Here is a 21,954-nt window from a genome sequence, read left to right as displayed (position 1 = left end):
CAAAATTAGTATTTTTTATTCAACAACCTAAAAGGAACGTATAAAGATAAAAAGTGAGCACAAAATGAAGAAAATGTTGAAATAAAAACATAACTGATGCATAAAATGAGGAAGAATGGATGCAACATATCTCGACCAGTCAAGTAAGAATGGAAATCAAAGTGGCGACAATCAATAAAAAAAAATACAAAGCAAATTGAAATTTAGATTTAAAACAGACAGAGTGAGCATGACGACACAAAATGTCTGCAGAGATGCTAAAAAAAAAATTTGGAAAAAAAATTAACGGCGTCCATACGTTCCGTTACGTCACGTCACGTTACGCGACGTCTCGTGACGTCAGTGGAGCCGCGACCCTACGTCACGCCAACGGCTGTCAGAGAGCGGAAAGATGGCGTCTCGTCGGACGGTGCAGCGGAGCCGCTTCCCCGCAGCCTGGGCCGTCCTCCTCGGCCTGCTGAGCCTCCTTCATGTCGGAAAAGGCGGGGAGCAGGTGCCGCTCCTCCTCTGGACCAGCGAAGGGTGAGAGGCCGTCTCCTTCCCAGAGTCCCCCCCCCCGCTAACCGGAGGCGGCTGCCCGGGCCCGACGGCCCCGGAAGGTCCGCTTTCTGAGCCGAAATACCGACAAACGCAAATAATAATCTGGACTCCGACACACGTTTTTATTTTAAGGCCGCAGGAGAAGACAGCTGTGATGTTGGAGGGCGTCACATTTTATTTTCTTTACCTGCTTATTATTTATTTATTCAGCGACAGAATGTGACGGTGTGCATTAGAAATGTAATCTGGGTCGAACTAAGTATGAAAGATAGAAATGAAAATGTGGCCAAGTGCAATAACCAAATCACAGATGTTTATTTGTTTGTTTTTTTAGGTTTATTGTGTCACATTCATATTCATTTTTTTCAATGAACATTAAACTATAAGTGAGCAGCACAAATAATTGAAATATAATTAAAGTCGATTATGCCTAATAGGATTTATTTTTACAGGTTTAATTGCCCTAAGTAGAATAAAATTGTTGCATTTGTTGCTTTTAGACCAGCAACAGGAATATGTCCTAATTCAGATTAATCTAATGTACCTAATGTTACTGAAATTAAGATATGATAAACCAAAATTTACTGTAATTAAGAACCAAATAATGACTAACCAAAGAAGATATTATCAAATAAAAAAATAAAGCAGTGAACTCGTCATTATATCGCACCTTCGCTTACGATTGAGAACATTTTTGCACTTTAAGCTGACTAAAATCACTTTTACACTCATTAAATGATCTAAAAACTTTTTTCACCTCCTCTTCCAGGATCTCTCTGCCAAGTCAGTCCCCCCCCACCGCAGGTCACATTGTTGGGCAGCAGCAGCTCGCCTCTTACCTGGAGAAAGCTCTGAGTGTGGGCCCGCGAAATGTAGTGCTGTTCCTTCAAGATAAGGTACAACACACAGAGAAACACCGACACACTGCCAGTTGAATCTGCCAATTTAATATAAGCACGGTCGTCCAATGTGTATTTTTGTCATGGTCTCGGTTGCCTGTTACAGCTAAGATGGAACTAAAAAAAGAACATTGACTTTGTAAAAAATTCCCAAGTCTGCTAAATCTAAATGTCTGGGTTGTAACCAAGGAAAAAGATTGATCTTGGTCACATACACACACTGAAATCATAAAATATTTAGCAGCAAGACTAGAAGTTCATCAGTCTCATAAAAAGTTGACACCTTGTGGTGTTAAACTATGAAGACAAATGCAGACCCAAAAAAATCTTGTTTTTGTCAGACAAGATTGTACAACTTTATATTTTTTATATCAAATGTACTTAAAGTATTTTTACATTTTATTTTTAAAATAATTATCAAACTCTAACTATTGAACTTTGCAGTTATTCCAGATAGTTTGATCTGTTTTCCGCTCTCTGTCTCCGCTCCAGATGAGCATAGAGGATTTCACCATGTATGGAGGAGCTTTTGGAAACAAGCAGGACAGTGTTTTTCCAAACTTGGAGGTAAGACACTAAACGAATCCTGGAGTGTGTCGCAGGTAGACGTGGCAGGAAGTGAGAACTTGTTACTATGTTTGAGGTCATCATCTGTGGTGTGTTATTGTGTTACTCCAGGCGTGTGTCACCGTTATGATGCATGTCTCCCATGTCACAGGGGGCTCTGATGTCCTCGTCCTCCCCTCTCGTGTTACCTTCTGTGTCCTGGCCCGCCTCCAACGCCATGATTGGCCAGCTGCAGGACCAGCTGGAAACCTCCCCTCTGTACATGGACCCGGAGACCCTGAGCCAGCTGAGACTCAACGCGTCCTCCCCTGCCCTGCTGGTGTTCAGGCTGCCCTATGGCATCGGGTCGGTACAGTCATCAGAGGAGCAGGACTAAAATCGAAACATGCTGCTGAAATGACAACAAAAACACATGATCTGTTTATAAATGAGTTTAAATCGTACTCAGTGTAGTTTTATCTGTGCACACCTGTAAGAGTCCCATATTCAGATCACTGCTGGCATTTCTGTTTTCAAATCTGTTATTTTATTCATGTTTCAGATTTATATTTTCACAGTGAAAGCAGAGCTTTTTTTATTTTGAAATGTGCCACTGCTCATTATCTTGTCTGAATTTCCTGCAGGGCGGATCTGGTGTCAGTTAAAGAGATCCTCAGTGGAAACGGTGAGTCTGCCTCGGTCTGTATCGACCAAGAGGTTGCACACTTCATTATAACACCATCCAAATCATCAATCCCCGGCCAAACAAATTCGATTCTCCTGACAGAAAGAAAATCATTGTTTGGTACAACAATAAAAATGATTTATACTTTTTTCAGTCAAAATAAAATGCAGAAATTATAATTTCATCAAACAATCTCTGCCAATAACAGCAGCATGTTTTACTTAATAATCACATTATTATTTATCATGCAGCCGTCAGCATGTTGACCTGTGTTTCAGATGAGGTGATTGGTCAGGTGCTGAGCATCATGAAGACCCAGTCTGTCCCATACACAGCCATTTACACTGCTCTGCAGCCTTCGAGGGTGAGTCAGGTCTCTCATCCACAAGTTTTCAGTTTGAATTCATGAGTTCATGTATCGTCTGTCTGTCTGTCTCTGCACAGGAGGCAGCGTCTCTCTCCATGGAGGCAGCTGTGGGTGGAGGGCGCTCTCTGCTGCAGGCCAGAGGGGGATACAGGGAGAGAGAACGGGAGAGGCAGCAGAGGATTAAAGAGAGGGCCAGGATCTACGCTCCTGTGGAGTTTAAGGTGGACTGACACAGTTACATCTTTTATGGCATTTGATTTTCTGCAGCCATCAAAGATAAGCCTGGAGATATTCTGATAGGACACAAGCTCCTGCTGTCCCCAAAACTCACCAGATCAGCAGCATTGTTTATTAAGAATGACCGCAGCCAGCTCCTCAAAAAGTAATTATGAGCTGTTTTTAAAGTTTTATGCTCTGAACCACCAATAGCTGCAGAAACACTGCTGGCTGATGTTTTGTTTTTTTTTTTTTTCAATATTTATCATTTAAAATGTTGAATCAGAGATTTCGTATCTCCCTCCTTGACTTCTGCTTCCTCACCCCACAGGAGGGGGAAAACACCTGTATCCTCCTGTGGGCCAAGCGCCTGTCAGTGGGCATCCAGCAGAGCGGTTACTGGGAACACCACGACCTCACCCCGTCTACCTTTGGGGAGGGCGTCAGCCCAAAACTCCACGGCTCGAGCTGCGACAAAACCAAAGCAAAGTAAGATATTTAGACCCCATCGCTCACTGTCAGCAGTCTCTGCTTTTCCTTGTCTGGTGAACATTATTACAGCTGATGTTACACAGACCAAACCGTCAATCAATATCAGTAAATAAATAAACTGAGTAAATAATTGGCAGAAAATTGAAAGGCTCAATCTAACAGTCATAAAAGTAAGTGTTGTGTGGATGTTTAGTCATCTTCTCTCATTTGATTTTCTCACGTTTGTTTTATTCATTCTATTTTCTTTTGTAGGTTGGTTCTTAATTATGAGAATGTGCTCGGCTGCTCCAGCTTTAAACTGATGTAAGTCTGCACACTTCACACAGTGTGTATTTGTAACATCTTATTTTCTCCTTTAAATGATGAGACTTTGGATGGATCAGCGTAGACATAGAACCACCTTCTCCTGAGCCCTTTTCAATCTGTGTGCGTTTGTTCAGCTTTGCTATGAGCCAGCGTCACTACAAAGTGTCTGCACGCCGCTGGTTCACACTGGACGCCGTGGAGCTGGAGTGTAACGGGACCAAGGCCACGTTTAACGGCAGCAGGAACATTTACGCCCCCGCTGAGTACTCGTACCGCTGCGAGTCGGTCACCAGCTTCCGTTGGCCGCTGCTCATCCCACGCTCACCCAAAGACCCAGCCAATCAGTGGAGGGTCTCTTTCGAAGACTTCCAGGTAAGATGGAGACTTTTAGTCACTCTGATTGTTATATTCTACACCGTATCGATCATACAGAACCACACACACACACCTTCCCCTCCACAGATCCAGGGCTTTAACGTGAGCGGCAGTGATTTCTCTTATGCCAGCGACTGTGCTGGCTTCTTCTCTCCCGGCATCTGGATGGGTCTGATGACCAGCCTCCTCATGGTCCTGGTGCTCACCTATGGTCTGCACATGATCATGCAGCTCCGCACTATGGACCGCTTTGATGACCCCAAGGGCCCGGCCATCTCTGTGCCCCAGACGGAGTGACACGCCGCCCCTCCTCCCATCTGTCTCTTAAATGCTCCTCCCTTTTACATCCCCCTCCCTATCCATCTGTAGTTGGGCATTACACAGACCAATTAGTGATGTTATCAGAATAAGAGTCTATCCGTCATAGCGTGTGTTTATATGTTTAAAATCTGGATCCTGAGACTGAAGCGTCCTCTTTTCAGGCCATGGATCAAGATGTCCCACACGAAAGGGAACGACGACATAAAGGAACAAAATAACTTATCAATTATAAAATGAACTATGAAATGCTATTTATTGGTAAAACTACAGTTATTTGTGTTTTTGTGTTTACAAGTTGTCTGTATATAGAAGGGAACAGATTTTCTGATTGGATGAACAATCGTCTCATAGCATTCCATTAACTTTAGGTCAAAGGGACGTGCTGATGAACATCAGAATCTGACATTTCCAGATGTTTGTCAAGCCTCCTCATAGCTGTCTGAAGTTTTTGTTTTTGAACAGGATTGTTTATTTTTTCTGCCATAATTTAAGCTCTTAACTGACGTGCACTGAAATACGCCTAATGTGAAACTCTTATTTTTCCGTTGCGTTAATTTATTCTGTGGTGAATATCGATGATGTGAGGTCCTGAGTACGGTCGTGTTGTGCAGCTGCTGTGACCCCAATAAAACATCAGTGAGAAGAAGTGTAATTTTTTTTGTCAAACTCAGTCTTGTTGTGAAGTCAACCTGGCTTTGTAAGTTGTTGGATGGCCATCTTTTTTGTTTGTTGTATTTTTAAATCATAGTATGGCTTCAATTTTTAAAACCCAGTATGTCCTTTTTTTTTCTTTTACACAGGCTTTAACCCAAAAAAGCTCTTTTTTTTTATTTTTTAATCTGGATTTGGACTTTTAAGCATTAATTAGCAAGAACATAAAATCCAAACAGCATGAACTGAAAGTAAACTCAGATCATGCGGACAAATGTCAGTCTCAGATTTTGGTTTCACTTCAATTTTCGTCAGGTGAAGAATCTGTAAAAGAACAAAAGAAAAAAGAATGCAAATTTAGAAGTCCACATCTCATATAGCCGTTAACACATCTCACTGCTGAAGACCACGATGTGCTGAAAGGCCTGCAAAGTTTACTTCACTTTGTTAAACCCAGAAATTAAAACATTAGCATGTCTGGATGACTAGTTCACTAGCTAGAATAGCATAGTACAATATTTATACTATTACCTTTATTTTGAAGGTTATGAAGGTTATATTATTGAAAACACTGAGACATACATTGTGCTGTATTTAGCGCTGTCTTTAAGTGTAGACTGACTTTTTATTTACTCGTATTTTAACATAAAAATGTTAAAATACTATAAGTTACATGTTTTTATAAACAAAGATGGAGAAGGTTTTCTTTTTTTATATTTCTGATATTATGCCGGTAATCCTCACATCAACTAGCTAGCAGAACGAAATCAATGCTGATTATTATTTCAACCTTCTATGCAGATCAGCAGATCGTGAGAATGTTGACTTTTAAGCTGGGCCAGATAAATTTCAGTGTTAGCTGTAAACTAACTAGCAATGGACCAACTAACGGCCATTATACTGTAGATATCATTTGAGGGAAGCTTCACTAATGCAGTTTAATGTTATTCATGTTTTAGTCAATAGTCAATCAGCTGCACACCTTCTCTACATCTAATGTTAATGTTAATATAATATTGTACTTGGTATGATTATCATTGACTGGTAATGCTGTAACATGCTCTCTGGGCCCTCTGGTGGAGAAGCAGCCGTAAACATGTGCCAAGTTTGCTTGATATTTTGTAATTTGGGACCACAGACTAGCATTAGATGGTGGAAGCCCAGAAAGGCTTTAAGGCTACTTACAGTCACACGTGTAAGACACCTCCAGGTACTTGAAGGTGCCATAACATGGATCTCCAAACACTGAGTTGCTTGCTTTGATGATGCAGCTGTTTTTCCCGTTACAGCTGTCGAGGCAAAGAGACGTTTGTGAATACAGGCTTGGATGCACACTGCAGACTTTGTGTGACAGCGCATGTGCGACATCAATCCATTCTCTTCTACAGAAAAGAAACTGTACCTTTCGGCCACTTTGTTAATGGGATGTGAGCAGCGGACGTTTTGGAGCTGAGGAGGAGGACGATTAAAAGAGCAGGTGGTCTGGTCATGGCGTCCATAATTAGCACTCTGGACATGAATCACCAGCCCTTGATCTGAAGAGGAGGAGGAGGAGAAGGGACAGCAATATATTCAGATAAGTTTTGAAGTGTAAAATAACCCCCCCCTCCAAAAAAAACAAACAAACAAAAAAAACATAATAACTTGTGTTTACTACGTTTAAAAAACAAAACAATAATTCTTACCACACTTCAGGATGGCCAAAGAATGCTCACATGTGATACTGTGGACTGTCAAAGTAACAAGAAATCTCATTAGAAATGATCTGCCTGATCAAACTTTTTGGTTTGTTAAACAAAGTTACACAAAAATGCAACTCACTGCCATGCACGCAGTTGTAGGTGGTGTCCAGATATTTGAAGGTGCCAAAGCAGGGATCAGAGGTATGGAGGATTTGTGTGTTGAATTCACACACTTTCTTGCCATCACACCTGCACAGATACAATCCGGAGCTCGTACCAGGTTCATTCAGCCAATAATTTCCGTTCTCTCCATCCTCAATGAGTCTTTCAGTAAACACTTGTGGGTATGTACCTTCTCTTGATGACATCCAGAGTGCCCACCTGTGAGCAGTCAGTGTTGGTGAGCTGGTATGCTGGTCTGTCCTCACTGCAGATCTCCCTGTCTTTACGTCCATACAGAGCCTCCTGCACACTGATCAGTCCGTCCTCTGTTACCGCAGAGGGAGATGTCAAACAAGCCAGAGCAGAAACACTGTGTGTGTGTGGTACTGTGACATACCACAGCTGAGGCGCTGGACATTGTCGGAGCCATCACAGGCGATCGTCCTTTGTGTGGAAAAACTTGTCATCCCAATTCCACTTGACATCTGGGCGCTGGAGAGGGCTGCAATGAGAAGTTTGTTTTATTAATTTCACTGTGAAGTCTCGGCTCCTCTGCTTCTCACTGAAACCATTGAGATCTCAGCAAACAGATGGTGCAGATCAGGTAAGGCAAATCTGAATACAGGGCTACTTATTTTAAGTATTTTTAATTTAAAATGTTAATCTCATATATTTACTTATTCTGGACATTTTTTTTAGCTTGCTGTTTGATGTAAATAATTAGTTAGTATAATAGTTTGCATTTACAGTAATAACCATGGAGCAGTCTATGGTTCTTTGGACAAAGGACAGAAAAATGCATGAAAATTATGTCTCAAAATAGAGTAAAATATTCAATCAAAGTTATAAAAAAAAAAAAAAAAAGTCCACTCAACAATGAAATATCATTTACCTGAACTTTTGAGCAAACATGTTGCTGCAAGCACTGAAAGAGAAAGACAAACACTGTGTTAGACACGATTTATTTCATTTTCCATGTTATAACAGCGATCTGTGAGTTCCTGAGAAAAGCTTTGCTGTCAGGGTGACACAAGTGACCAAAAGATCTGCAGGTTGAGAGCCATTTTGTTTCTCTTTCTGGGTTGTTTTTTCCACCTCTGCTTTTACTGCTTTTATATGGCTTTGTATTACCTTTGCATCTCTTTGTGGTTGTCTTAAATCACAACAGCGAATCTGTGCCCAAAGATTCCCCTTTTAAGATGTGCAGCTTTAGAACACAGAATGATGTTTTCTGAGTCTTTTTCCGCTTCCAAGCTTGGCGTCAAACGTGTAGAATTGAATCAATAAATCAATATGACAGCCCAGCGTTTAGTGACATCAGAACAGTCTGAAGTTACTCAACATACATGTAAATATGTTTGTCATTTTTTGGAAAAAACAGCAGTGATTTTTGACCCCATATTATGTACTCACACAGTGTGATTCTTGGTCTGGAGCAGAACATGGTCCCAGAGGATCAGGATTCAGGTGAAGAGGTGGACTATAGGGTATTGAGGAAGTACTCCTGGTATTTATTCTCTCTATGTGCACATCGTCCTTATCAGCTGGAACTGAGGAGGGAAATACACCACGGTTACAGATCAAATTCCAAAAAGCTCTTTTGTGTTTCTGTAAGTTGACGTACAAACTATTCCCTCTCCACAAACTCTTTAAACACACAGACACACACCATTCGACTGTTTCTGAGCATGAACAACGTTTTACAGATCTCAAATCAGCTTTCTCCTCTGGAGGTTGAGGGGAAAATGAAAACCTCGTGAAGAAAACATTTACGGAGTTAGTAAAGAAAGTGAGAAGTAGGGCAGTTTTCCCATAGACTTGAATACAATCTGACTTTTTACAAAGAGCGAGTGGCCATTAGAAAGAATGCAGTTTTACTTCAGCATCCACAAAAGTTCACTGTAAATGTCTGCAATGTAAATGCCACTTTTGCATCATCACCAAACAAAACTGTGGTATCTTTTTATTGTGTAACTCAAGATCACTGTTGTGTATAACACACTCATTTGGATCTAGCCCTACAGACAACTGATGGTTGTCCAAACACTGAGGCAAGAAGTAACTTTCCCCGAGCCACAAAAACGTATTTACACAGTTCAAATAAAGTAACTACAGTTAAAAACAACCCCTCCTTAAATGAGAATTTGTTGAAATCCCTAATTTTATTCTGTGACTGAGAATATTCAGTGATTTTTTAAGTGAGTCCAAAAATCGTCCCAGGAGGTGATGCCTCCTTCCACGTTTCCTTTAAGTCTATTAAGCATGGACTCATGACGCAGTCCGTCCATTCTTTCACACCTGGATGTTTAACTCTCTTCCGATGTCTCACGATGATTCTCGTTGCAGTAACCAGACCAACCATAATATTTGAAACATCAGCTATTTGGCATTTATCCCCTAATAGACATAAATCAGGAGTCAGAGGGATCATTGAGCCAAGCCAGCTACTCAAGACTTCTATAGCTTTAACCCAAAATGGCATCACTAGAGCTCATTCTCAAATACAATGCAGAAAACTTCCCACCTCTGTTTTACATTTCCAACACAGATTGTTACTCATCAGTTTCATCCCATGAAGTCTTGTTGGGGTGTAGTAATAGCGACCTTTAATCTTATACTGTATGAACTTTCCTCTTGCTTCCCTAACATATTTCCCACACCCTGAAATAATCCCCAACCATTTCTCCCGCGTAAACCCTGTCCTCAGGGGTCACGTTGGATGAAACCCCACTTACATTGTAATTACTTAGTCTACAAAATAGTGAAGCTGTGTGGCCATTTCAAGGTAATCCAGAATGTGATTTTCTGTAATTACTCTAAATTTGGAAGTTACACAATGTCTAATTTTTAGGTATTTCCAATATACCTAATTAATTAATAATTAATTAATGAGCAAGGTCAGCGTAAGACATAAAAAAACCATGTTTATACAAGTCTGCTGTAGTATGTATGCCAGGATCGTTCCACAAGGAGGCGTACTTTTGTACATAGTGTGATAGTTTATGTAGTTGATGTATTTTGGTCCACACTTCCCCAGAGTGAACAAGAATTGGGTTTGCGGTGTTAACTCGTTGAGACAGTCATGGCAGACATACATTTTTCTCAAATTCCATCCAGGAAGGCTGGGTGTACGGAAAGCGCAATGGAACAAGCCAATGTGTAGGTTACTAGTATGGTTTTTATTACATAACAAAATAAATTGCGAATGCATTTGTCCGGCCATTCTTTGTCAATCTTTGTGTAAATGGATACCAGTAGCCTACGTTAAGTAAACCTCACTGCCGGATCACTTACACTAGTTAGTCACTTCGAAATGGACTGCTAGCTAACTGGTTAGCTAACTGGTTAGCATGCTCAGCTGACGAACTGATGACATTATTTTTGACGTATAACGTTACTACAGCTTACTGTTCATTTGGAAACGGGCAGAGTGAATGACATATTTCTGCTCCTCGGAAACACCCACTGGATAGAGTCCGTATGTTTCTGTGGCTACAAGTTAATGTGTGTTCCAGGTAATAATACGGCCACGATGTATAATCCTCATCCTACCTGGATTATTTCTCCATAACGATCGGCTCATTCTTCATTATACATCGTGGAACACGCATTAGCTTGTAGCCAGAGTTTGGATGTCTTCTGTGGACATCACTGACAACAACACGGTCCAACTCCTCATCACAGAATACAGGTCTGTATTCTACACCCAAAACATTAACAACTAGTAATGTCCTTGTGTGTGTTGTGTCTGAAGCGGTGGAGTACTTCTTCTAAATTTGCGGTCAATCTTTGTGCAGAAATAAAGCCAACATGTTAAAGAAATTCATCTGCCCCCCCATGTCACTTTCTCTGTTACCTGACTGCAGCTGGAGCCCTCTCCTCTCCGTCTCCGTCTCCGTCTCTTCCTTTCTGGTCGAGCTCCAAACTCGGCTGTTTCTGTCAAAGATAACTTTGTGTCGGCTTTAATACAAGCTAGGCTAATGGACGTTAGCATTAGAGCTGTCCAGTTAGCTTACATTACAAGCTAACGGCCCTGTTTCTTACCTTGCTCTACGTTTCTCGTCCCAAATTCACCGTCACAACCTTTTTAAAACACATTTGTATAGAAAAATTCTCATTATTATATTTTCTTATTCTTCTTTCTTTCCTTTCTGATCACTGATGCTGACTGGACATTTTCTTACCGAACTTCAGACAACAGGCTAGCATAGCAACAGTAACCAATGGGGGCGGGGCTTAGCGAAGGCTCGGTGGCCAAACCATTTGTTGTTGGGGGGGGGGGTTACAATTAGGAAGAAAACAAGAAAACAAGTTAATATACTGAAATATTACATAAGCTTTCACTAAAATAGTTCATCTCAGTGGATGTTCGCTTTACTGGTCTAGTCTGTGGACGCGTCCTGTCTCCGGTCTGGTCTCGGTCCGTTCCTGGAGGGGTGCCGTCACCCGTCAGGTCTGGTTCGGCCTAGGTCCTGGGGGGGGCGCCGTATCTGCATTCGCCCAGTCCATCACTCGCAACCAACTAACTCCGTAGACACGTTCAGGTGCCCACACCGGGAATGGACCTTTACATACATACACATTACATATATACATTCATATTCAACATTACATACATTACAGTAAATCATACAATCACCATTACATTTACATCATGTATACATATTAACATTATCATTACCCCTTACATTACATCATACATTACATTTACATCACCTCCCCTAGCCGGGAATCGAACCCCTGCCACCTAGGTGCGGGGCGGCAGCATTACCGCTGCGCCACAGCGCTGCTCGAGTTGCAGCAAACATTTGCGCTACTTCACCATTTCACATTTACGTCACCTGACCTAACCGTGATGACGTGTCACCCAGAGTGGGCTGCGATTGGCTCCAGCATCCCACGTGACCTCTTCTTCTTACCTTGGTCATTACTTACAGTCACTGCGCACTTTACTGTATATATTTTATATATTTTATTCCCTATATGTAATGCTGCTGTTACATTGCAATTTCCCAGTCAAAACGTATTTACACAGTTCAAATAAAGTAACTACAGTTAAAAACAACCCCTCCTTAAATGAGAATTTGTTGAAATCCCTAATTTTATTCTGTGACTGAGAATATTCAGTGATTTTTTAAGTGAGTCCAAAAATCGTCCCAGGAGGTGATGCCTCCTTCCACGTTTCCTTTAAGTCTATTAAGCATGGACTCATGACGCAGTCCGTCCATTCTTTCACACCTGGATGTTTAACTCTCTTCCGATGTCTCACAATGATTCTCGTTGCAGTAACCAGACCAACCATAATATTTGAAACATCAGCTATTTGGCATTTATCCCCTAATAGACATAAATCAGGAGTCAGAGGGATCATTGAGCCAAGCCAGCTACTCAAGACTTCTACAGCTTTAACCCAAAATGGCATCACTAGAGCTCATTCTCAAATACAATGCAGAAAACTTCCCACCTCTGTTTTACATTTCCAACACAGATTGTTACTCATCAGTTTCATCCCATGAAGTCTTGTTGGGGTGTAGTAATAGCGACCTTTAATCTTATACTGTATGAACTTTCCTCTTGCTTCCCTAACATATTTCCCACACCCTGAAATAATCCCCAACCATTTCTCCCGCGTAAACCCTGTCCTCAGGGGTCACATTGGATGAAACCCCACTTACATTGTAATTACTTAGTCTACAAAATAGTGAAGCTGTGTGGCCATTTCAAGGTAATCCAGAATGTGATTTTCTGTAATTACTCTAAATTTGGAAGTTACACAATGTCTAATTTTTAGGTATTTCCAATATACCTTAATTAATGAGCAAAGTCAGCGTAAGACATAAAAAAAACCATGTTTATACAAGTCTGCTGTAGTATGTATGCCAGGATCGTTCCACAAGGAGGCGTACTTTTGTACATAGTGTGATAGTTTATGTAGTTGATGTATTTTGGTCCACACTTCCCCAGAGTGAACAAGAATTAACTCGTTGAGACAGTCATGGCAGACATACATTTTTCTCAAATTCCATCCAGGAAGGCTGGGTGTACGGAAAGCGCAATGGAACAAGCCAATGTGTAGGTTACTGGTATGGTATTTATTATATAACAAAATAAATTGAGAATGCATTTGTTCGGCCATTCTTTGTGTAAATGGATACCAGCTAGCATATCTGTGCGAGAGTAGCCTACGTTAAGTAAACCTCACTGCCGGATCACTTACACTAGTTAGTCACTTCGAAATGGACTGCTAGCTAACTGGTTAGCTAACTGGTTAGCATGCTCAGCTGACGAACTGATGACGTTATTTTTGACGTATAACGTTACTACAGCTTACTGTTCATTTGGAAACGGGCAGAGTGAATGACATATTTCTGCTCCTCGGAAACACCCACTGGATAGAGTCCGTATGTTTCTGTGGCTACAAGTTAATGTGTGTTCCAGGTAATAATACGGCCACGATGTATAATCCTCATCCTACCTGGATTATTTCTCCATAACGATCGGCTCATTCTTCATTATACATCGTGGAACACGCATTAGCTTGTAGCCAGAGTTTGGATGTCTTGTGTGCCTGCACACACACACCCAAAACATTAACAACTAGTAATGTCCTTGTGTGTGTTGTGTCTGAAGCGGTGGAGTACTTCTTCTAAATTTGCGGTCAATCTTTGTGGAGAAAGCCAACATGTCAAATAAATTCCTCTGCCCCCCCATGTCACTTTCTCTGTTACCTGACTGCAGCTGGAGCCCTCTCCTCTCCGTCTCCGTCTCTTCCTTTCTGGTCGAGCTCCCAAACTCGGCTGTTTCTGTCAAAGATAACTTGTCGGCTTTAATACAAGCTAGGCTAATGGACGTTAGCATTAGAGCTGTCCAGTTAGCTTACGTTACAAGCTAACGACCCTTTTTCTTACCTTGCTCTACGTTTCTCGTCCCAAATTCACCGTCACAACCTTTTTAAAACACATTTGTATAGAAAAATTCTCATTATTATATTTTCTTATTCTTCTTTCTTTCCTTTCTGATCACTGAACTGAAAATGACTGGACATTTTCCGACCGAACTTCAGACAACAGGCTAGCATAGCAATAGTAACCAATGGGGGCGGGGCTTAGCGAAGGCTCGGTGGCCAAACCATTTGTTTTTGGGGGGGGGGTTACAATTAGGAAGAAAACAAGAAAACAAGTTAATATACTGAAATATTACATAAGCTTTCACTAAAATAGTTCATCTCAGTGGATGTTCGCTTTACTGGTCTAGTCTGTGGACGCGTCCTGTCTCCGGTCTGGTCTCGGTCCGTTCCTGGAGGGGTGCCGTCACCCGTCAGGTCTGGTTCGGCCTAGGTCCTGGGGGGGGCGCCGTATCTGCATTAGCCCAGTCCATCACTCGCAACCAACTAACTCCGTAGACACGTTCAGGTGCCCACACCGGGAATGGACCTTTACATACATACACATTACATATATACATTCATATTCAACATTACATACATTACAGTAAATCATACAATCACCATTACATTTACATCATGTATACATATTAACATCATCATTACCCCTTACATTACATCATACATTACATTTACATCACCTCCCCTAGCCGGGAATCGAACCCCTGCCACCTAGGTGCGGGGCGGCAGCATTACCGCTGCGCCACAGCGCTGCTCGAGTTGCAGCAAACATTTGCGCTACTTCACCATTTCACATTTACGTCACCTGACCTAACCGTGATGACGTGTCACCCAGAGTGGGCTGCGATTGGCTCCAGCATCCCACGTGACCTCTTCTTCTTACCCTGGTCATTACTTACAGTCACTGCGCACTTTACTGTATATATTTTATATATTTTATTCCCTATATGTAATGCTGCTGTTACATTGCAATTTCCCAGTCAAAACGTATTTACACAGTTCAAATAAAGTAACTACAGTTAAAAACAACCCCTCCTTAAATGAGAATTTGTTGAAATCCCTAATTTTATTCTGTGACTGAGAATATTCAGTGATTTTTTAAGTGAGTCCAAAAATCGTCCCAAGAGATAACAGATGTGAAGGCTTTCAGTGATAAAATATTTGAAGTGTTCAGTGAATGGATCATTGACTTTCCTATAAATCATCCCCTTACTTGGAACCAACCCAGGACATAAACTAATTCCCAACCCAGTTTCCCAAAGAGCAGCCAGGATGAGCGTTTGTTCTTTACGGTAAAATGGACAAACTTGTGTTCAACGAGTTCGTGAATTCTGAAACATACGGACTCTATCCGGTGGGTGTTTCCGAGGAGCAGAAATATGTCATTCACTCTGCCCGTTTCCAAATGAACAGTAAGCTGTAGTAACGTTATTAGGTCAAAAATAATGTCATCAGTTCGTCAGCTGAGCATGCTAACCAGTTAGCTAACCAGTTAGCTAGCAGTCCATTTCGAAGTTACTAACTAGTGTAAGTGATCCGGCAGTGAGGTTTACTTAACGTAGGCTACTCTCGCACAGATATGCTAGCTGGTATCCATTTACACAAAGAATGGCCGAACAAATGCATTCTCAATTTATTTTGTTATATAATAAATACCATACCAGTAACCTACACATTGGCTTGTTCCATTGCGCTTTCCGTACATCCAGCTGTGTTTCTATTTGTGTTTCTTCCTTAAGTACGCACGGTAACTTAGCAACTACGCAGTAAACTCAGCAGTAAATCAGCGTAAAGGGGAACCGGAATTTTGGGGGAACCAAATCAGTTGACACACCGGCCTAGGAGGCCGAACAGCCGGTCAGTCTTCGGCTGTTTCGTCTGCTATGATTCTGGCGGACCTGCAGTCGGTCCCGCACCGCAGCCACCTATTACAGTGAATGGGAAGGTCATACATTATAATCTATGTACCGTGCCCTATATTGCATCAGTCATGTTGACCCATTTTGAGATTCCAACTGAGTTATTGTCATATTTTATTTTTCTCCTCCAAATATCAAATTTAGGAAGGTTAATGTGTTCAACATCTCTTACCCGCTCGTTCCTGTCTTGATCAGCTGTCTGGGACCTTGATGTTGTTTTTCTTTTCAAACTCAAAGGCAAGTTCCCTACACATCAGGCTAGAAAGCCCACAAAACTGATCAGCAAGATCTTTAATGTTTTGCAATCTCAGACACCATGAAGTCTGTGAACACCTCTTTTGCCTCTGCGACTTGATCATTGCCTGTTTTTGTCTTTTTTATCAATGTACCTCAATCAAGAAATATATGGCTATAAATACATATGTATTTGGGTAAAGTGATTAGACATTTATGTCCAAAAAAATATTTTTCACCCACGAGAGTTGGTCAACTAACCTTAGAGCTACCATATTGAATTTATTAGCCCCCACAGCTAAAATTGTGCACATTCATGCTAGGTTGAGTAGCTACTTTTGTTGCTTATAGATACTAAAATGTATGTTTAAAACAAATTCAAACTTATCTATTTTGGTCTAAGCGAAAACATGAAACTTATCAACTAAATTCACTTTTTTTGGGTGAAAAATGTTTTTTTGGACATAAATGTGTAACCACTTTACCCATGTGGTTCTTACCTTCACATACTCCATGAAATAATGCCTTCCTCCTAAAACATTGGTCATGAGCTCAGTTTGTGTTATGGTTTCCTAGTAACAAAGGGTAGCTCAACTTATCCCAGACACCCAAACATGCTGATGCACAGAACTGATGATATGTCCCTAACATCTGCTGGATAACACAATCATCAAGAAGAGATATTTATTTCAATTTCTTTACATATTGGCTTTTACATTCACTAATTCGGCAGACACCTGAATTCCAAAGAGACATACAAGTGAGGGATATCATAAAGCTTCAGTGCAGTAGGAAACCTTGGTCTAAATACTGAATACATTTATTTACTGTTACTATATCAGGAATAAGATTTTGTGATTAATCCTGTCTAAAATCATCTTCATCTTTGTCCAGAACCCCAAATTCTCACTCCATTGTTGTCCAGGACCAGTTCACCTTCGTTGGTCATGGTCAGACGCATTCTGGTGGAGGCTTGGTTTGCGTGGGTGCCAGAGGCCCACAGAGGTTTATCTTCTTTATTGTACATAACCAGGTTGCTATCCTGCTGCAGGAGGATTCGAAGTGGGCTTTGGCCGTATGTGTTTGATGCCCAAGTAGGAGTCCATGTGTAGATGACAAAGTTGCCGTCAGTCTGCAAACAGAGAGGAAATCAAACAGGTAAAAATTGTAATCGTTTTATTTATAGTGTATTTACAGAGTACAGAAGGTTCTCTAATACTGGGAGGAAATTAAAATTGGACCACCAACCTGGAAGACGGCTTTGTAGTTGCCATCTAAGCTGGTGAGGGACTCCCCTGGACGCAGCTCCTCTTCAGTGCTGATTGAGTTCTTGTTCATGATTCTGGTGACAAAAGGGTGAAAAAAGGTTGGTCTGTGGTCACAGGGATTATCCCTGAACCACGATGTCATTATTCTTCTATGAAGTTGTTTCATGTTTAGGAAGTACTTATTTCCATCTAGTTGCTTTATTTGACATGAGCATGTGTGGTTTGAATAGCTTCTGCTTTTCAGTCAGGGAATAGCTGACAATTGTACTTTCCCACGCACACACACACACACACACAAACAAAATTTCTGTCGGACAATCAAACAGAAATGGAAGAGGATTAGGACCACATGAAAATCTTCAGAATTCTTTACAGAAAGTCCAATCCCTCAACGCATCTGATAAAAGTGTCTTCTCACCTTCAAATCCCTCCACAAATCAAAGACCTAACTTTTCAAATGTTTGACTGTTTTGCTATTTTTGTTTTACCAGTTTTTCTTCTTCTCCTTCTTTGCAATTCTATCATTCATTGGGATTTTCTTCATTCTGTATAGTTTTGTTTTTTAATTAGCTCTGATTCTGTGACACTCTATAATTATATGTACCTATATATGTTTCACTCTTTTATAGCAGTTGTTTCACTGTTAAATGCTGATGCTCAACCTGCAGGTTGTTACTCAATACAAACACACAATTGTGGAGAAAGTGAGTTATTCAGTGTCTCACCTGTCAGCTGTTTGAGCAGCGTTGACCACAGATGTGTCAAAATAAGAGTTTCCTGCAGAGAAACACAATGAAAGTTAGTCTGTGGGCCAGAGACAAGCTGTTTATAGATGATATGTTCAGATGGATCATCTTTGGAATCAGGACTGTTTCTATCAGTCACGTTGATTTCATTTAGTTTTTATCTAGAAATAAAAAATTATATAAGTTAGTTAGTTTGTAATTGTTTTATTTTGGTTTTTTTATTTCACAAAAAAGTTATAAATATTTTAATTGATTTATGTTTTTAACTTTCACATTTAACTTAAGAAAATAAAGATTTTTAAATTTAGTTTGAACAAATTTTTAACTGCAACATATTATTTATATTTCCACATGACATATTTAGTCATTTAATGATGTGGCCTTATCCCGTTAAACACTTTCTGCATTAGAATCATTTACTCACCTGGAGTGAAAAGTTTCTCAGAAGCGATGAGCTTCGACAAGTCCACATGCCTTTTATGTGCTGTCCAACGGACGCTGTGACTCTGTGACATCACAGTGGGCGGCGCAGGCCCATCAGTTTTCTGTTGTCTGTGTTATAGCATTAATTACAACAGGTTTATTGTTATTCTGCAGAAACGAGATCCTCATTTCTCAAATTTAGAAATAAGAGTGTGATTTAAAAATGTTTGTCAATTTTTAGTTTGTGCAGCACTGGACACCAACTCCTGCAAGAGGATCATACAGTAGAATAAAATGACTGTATATACGTAAGTATAGTATTTCGCAGGTATAGCTGATCACTGGTAATGTGGTGGAGCTTGAAGGGGCAGGATGGAATTGGGCAAAAAAATTGGGCAAAACGTCCAAAATAAGGCATCTGAGGCAATAATTGTGCAGCAAGAGCCAATATGATTGCAACAAGTGTTAAAGTTTACATCAGTTGATACTCTCATGACTGTGTCTCAAATCGATTTAAATTTAGCTTCAGAACAGGAAATGGATACTTCTTTATGATAGACTGTGGCTCTATTCCAGTTTTGAGTGACCAGTTTTCTTTATGTTTTCATGTCAGCTTATTTTACATTTAAAAGGTTCCAACCCAAAATCTTCTTGCTGTGAGGAAAGGGCTAAATTAACCATAATAAATTATAGCACAGCATATAACAGTCTGCAAGTGTGACAGCAAGCAGAAAGAGCCAACTCGAGATACAGAAAGAGATCAGAGTTCAGACATATACATTTTATAACCTTTGTTAAAGAGGAAAGAGACCTGTTACCTTTGCTGTAAATAGAAAGATTTCTGTAAAATCTTTTAATATCTCCTAGATCCTAGCTCCTCATATTTAAATTGAAGACTCTTGCATACTGTTTGATACTTTATGTAGGGCGTGATTTCCCCTTTAGTCTGGCTCAGGCTGTCTGACAAGGTAACCTTTTCTAATTACACATAGAAAACCACTTGTCTCCAAACTAAACTAGAGTCTGAAACACAATTATGAGCAGCAAGAAACTGGCAGGGGCGGGACGGGCTTTACCTGATTGACTATTTGTTGTGTTACTTAAAAAAATAAATGAATAAAAATATTAGGTGTGTTAGAACATGACATTTACTCAAACAGCCATGCAACAGCAACACAACAGGAAAGTGTGTAATTTATGTCCAAATAGAGGATGGTGCAATATTACGGGGCACATGCAATTCTAATTAGTCCAGCAGTTTAACCGTCTGTTACAAATGTAATAGTCAGAAGCCACAAGAGGTAAAAGGGAGATGATGGGCTAGTGCCAAACACTTTTAATTTGTCGTACCCATCTACATGGACCTGTAGTGACTAGTCCTTTACTTAGTCACAACCAGCTGATGGGCATGAAATTGTTCGGATGTGTACTCAGTTTAACATAACGGAAGTTTCTGTGATTTAACTCAAAATGCCTTTTATTTCTGATGGCAGCTCCTTTAGCTTCCAATAAGCCTTCTATCACAATGAATACCAAGCACAGTCGAAAACTGTCAGGCTCCTTCCACTTCAGCAAATTTGCACACAATTAACTCAAACTTATAAAAACCTGCACCACGACACTTCACTGTCCTCTGGTGGCTCGGAGGAAAGCAACCATCAAAGGTGCATACATGGCTCATGGAATAACACATACAGAAGATTTATATAAGGCACAATGTGGTATTAAAAAAGTTTAATGTAATGAGCTAAGCTACTGTTTTTTTGTTGTTTTGGGGTTTTGTTTTTTACATTCACAGTATAAAGTTTCTGTGTTGAGTTTGTGTAGTTATTATTCTACTCTATTCAATCTGATTGTAATTTTTATTCCATTTTATTATTCGTATCACTGCTGGACTCAAACACAATTTCATCGTACCAACCACAATGACAACAAGTTTTTCTTGTTCTCCTCTGTAAATAAACCTTCATCACACAGAAGCTACCCAACAGAGAACTGTAGGAAGTTAATGATAAAATGACAAAAGTAGCTTAAATACATTAAAGTTGGTGGGTTTTTTTTTTTTGTTTTTTTTTTTGTTTTTTTTACACAAACCAAATTCCAAGTCATTGCTATCTAATGAACATTAAAACTGTAAATCAAACAAATTTAGTTCAACAGTTAATTAAACTGTTCTCTCTCTGTTTTAACTGCTACACCCCCCCCCCAAAAAAAATTTAAATAAATAAATATAATTATATATAATAAAAACTGACTGGAGATGAGCTCAGAAACAGGTGGTGTGTCAGCTAACCGTTAACCGGAAACTGCTAGCTTAGATCACACGCCATCAGATCCGCCATTTTGTCACACACAACCGAGCAGATAATTCTTTAGCATCACTTTGTTTCATTATCGATCGATTATCGATTATCATTGAGCCGGTTTGATTTGCCTCAGCCGATATTTTAACACACCTGCGGGGCAGAAAGGGGAGGCAGCATGAGGCCTAATCCGAGACGTGCCGCTCTCCTCCCGGCCTCCTCACTTCCGTTCTCTCGGCGAGTCCGCCATCTTAAAACCGCCTCAAACCGAAGATTGTAGGACAGGAAGTGGACCGGAAGTCACCGCCATCATAAACGGAAGTGCAACAGGAAAATGGGGGGGGCGGGGCATCATGCCGATATTATTATTATATCATTATATCACATCATTATTATGTGGTCATTGGCGCTGATAAACAAAAACACAAAAAATATGTTTGAGGCCCAAATTTCCTTTAATTATTTCAGTAAGATATCCGAACCAGTGTGCCAAACCAGTATAACCATGTTAGTGTGACCAAATGTCCTCTTTTTTGGAAATCAAAATATGGTCACCTTAATATATGTATATATATGTAATATAGGCCAGAAGAGTAATGAAACATCTGGACACACACACAAACACAGGATCTTATGTAACCACTGGAGTCTGAGCTTTCCATGGAAGCTGAGATTGCCAATAAAGGTCTGATGAGCAAAATGAAGTGTATCCACCCAACACACACACATAGCCTGACTTGGATACAAAAAGGCATGTCACCTCCAGTAATGTGGGATGTGTCTCTTGTACAGGGCTGCTGTGACTAAAGAGATTCTCCATCTGATTCCTCTTTTGATCTACCACTTTCTGCCACAACATGAACCTCAGGGCCGCAGTATCTTTATGAAAATGCACAACACAATAATCAGTACAAT

The 21,954-nt window shown here is 40.4% G+C and overlaps 3 protein-coding genes across 4 annotated transcripts; 1 reads left to right on the top strand and 2 right to left on the bottom strand.

Moving 5' to 3' along the window:
* Positions 1-371: 371 nt before the first annotated feature.
* Positions 372-5,387, top strand: LOC115046325 (V-type proton ATPase subunit S1-like). Its single transcript, XM_029506624.1, has 11 exons — positions 372-522; positions 1,310-1,436; positions 1,932-2,006; positions 2,158-2,351; positions 2,630-2,670; positions 2,949-3,034; positions 3,115-3,258; positions 3,585-3,742; positions 3,998-4,048; positions 4,186-4,423; positions 4,514-5,387. Exons 1-11 carry the CDS (start codon positions 392-394, stop codon positions 4,721-4,723), a joined length of 1,455 nt encoding a protein of 484 aa, XP_029362484.1. The 5' UTR covers positions 372-391; the 3' UTR covers positions 4,724-5,387.
* A 1,188-nt stretch (positions 5,388-6,575) lies between these two features.
* On the bottom strand, positions 6,576-10,165 carry LOC115046822 (L-rhamnose-binding lectin SML-like). The gene is made up of 9 exons (XM_029507447.1): positions 10,133-10,165; positions 8,724-8,740; positions 8,135-8,167; positions 7,640-7,734; positions 7,433-7,568; positions 7,220-7,329; positions 7,084-7,128; positions 6,801-6,933; positions 6,576-6,687 (listed from the first exon to the last, which is right to left on the bottom strand). The coding sequence occupies exons 1-9, from the start codon at positions 10,163-10,165 to the stop codon at positions 6,576-6,578; spliced, it is 714 nt and encodes a 237-aa protein (XP_029363307.1).
* Positions 10,166-16,987: 6,822 nt separating this feature from the next.
* LOC115046265 (mannose-specific lectin-like) lies at positions 16,988-18,748 on the bottom strand. 2 transcript variants are annotated; one of them, XM_029506525.1, is made up of 4 exons: positions 18,738-18,748; positions 18,293-18,344; positions 17,548-17,641; positions 16,988-17,431 (listed from the first exon to the last, which is right to left on the bottom strand). In XM_029506525.1, exons 3-4 carry the CDS (start codon positions 17,635-17,637, stop codon positions 17,180-17,182), a joined length of 342 nt encoding a protein of 113 aa, XP_029362385.1. In that variant the 5' UTR covers positions 17,638-17,641; positions 18,293-18,344; positions 18,738-18,748; the 3' UTR covers positions 16,988-17,179. The 2 variants fall into 2 exon arrangements, with proteins under 2 accessions (XP_029362385.1, XP_029362386.1); XM_029506526.1 differs by having other exon boundaries at positions 17,548-17,692; positions 18,738-18,747.
* Between the last annotated feature and the right edge of the window lie 3,206 nt (positions 18,749-21,954).

Source organism: Echeneis naucrates, chromosome 7 (genome assembly GCF_900963305.1).
Source record: "Echeneis naucrates chromosome 7, fEcheNa1.1, whole genome shotgun sequence".
Lineage (NCBI taxonomy): Eukaryota > Metazoa > Chordata > Actinopteri > Carangiformes > Echeneidae > Echeneis > Echeneis naucrates.
Note: the sequence above shows the minus strand (reverse complement) of the source record. Positions and strands in the feature narration are given on the sequence as shown.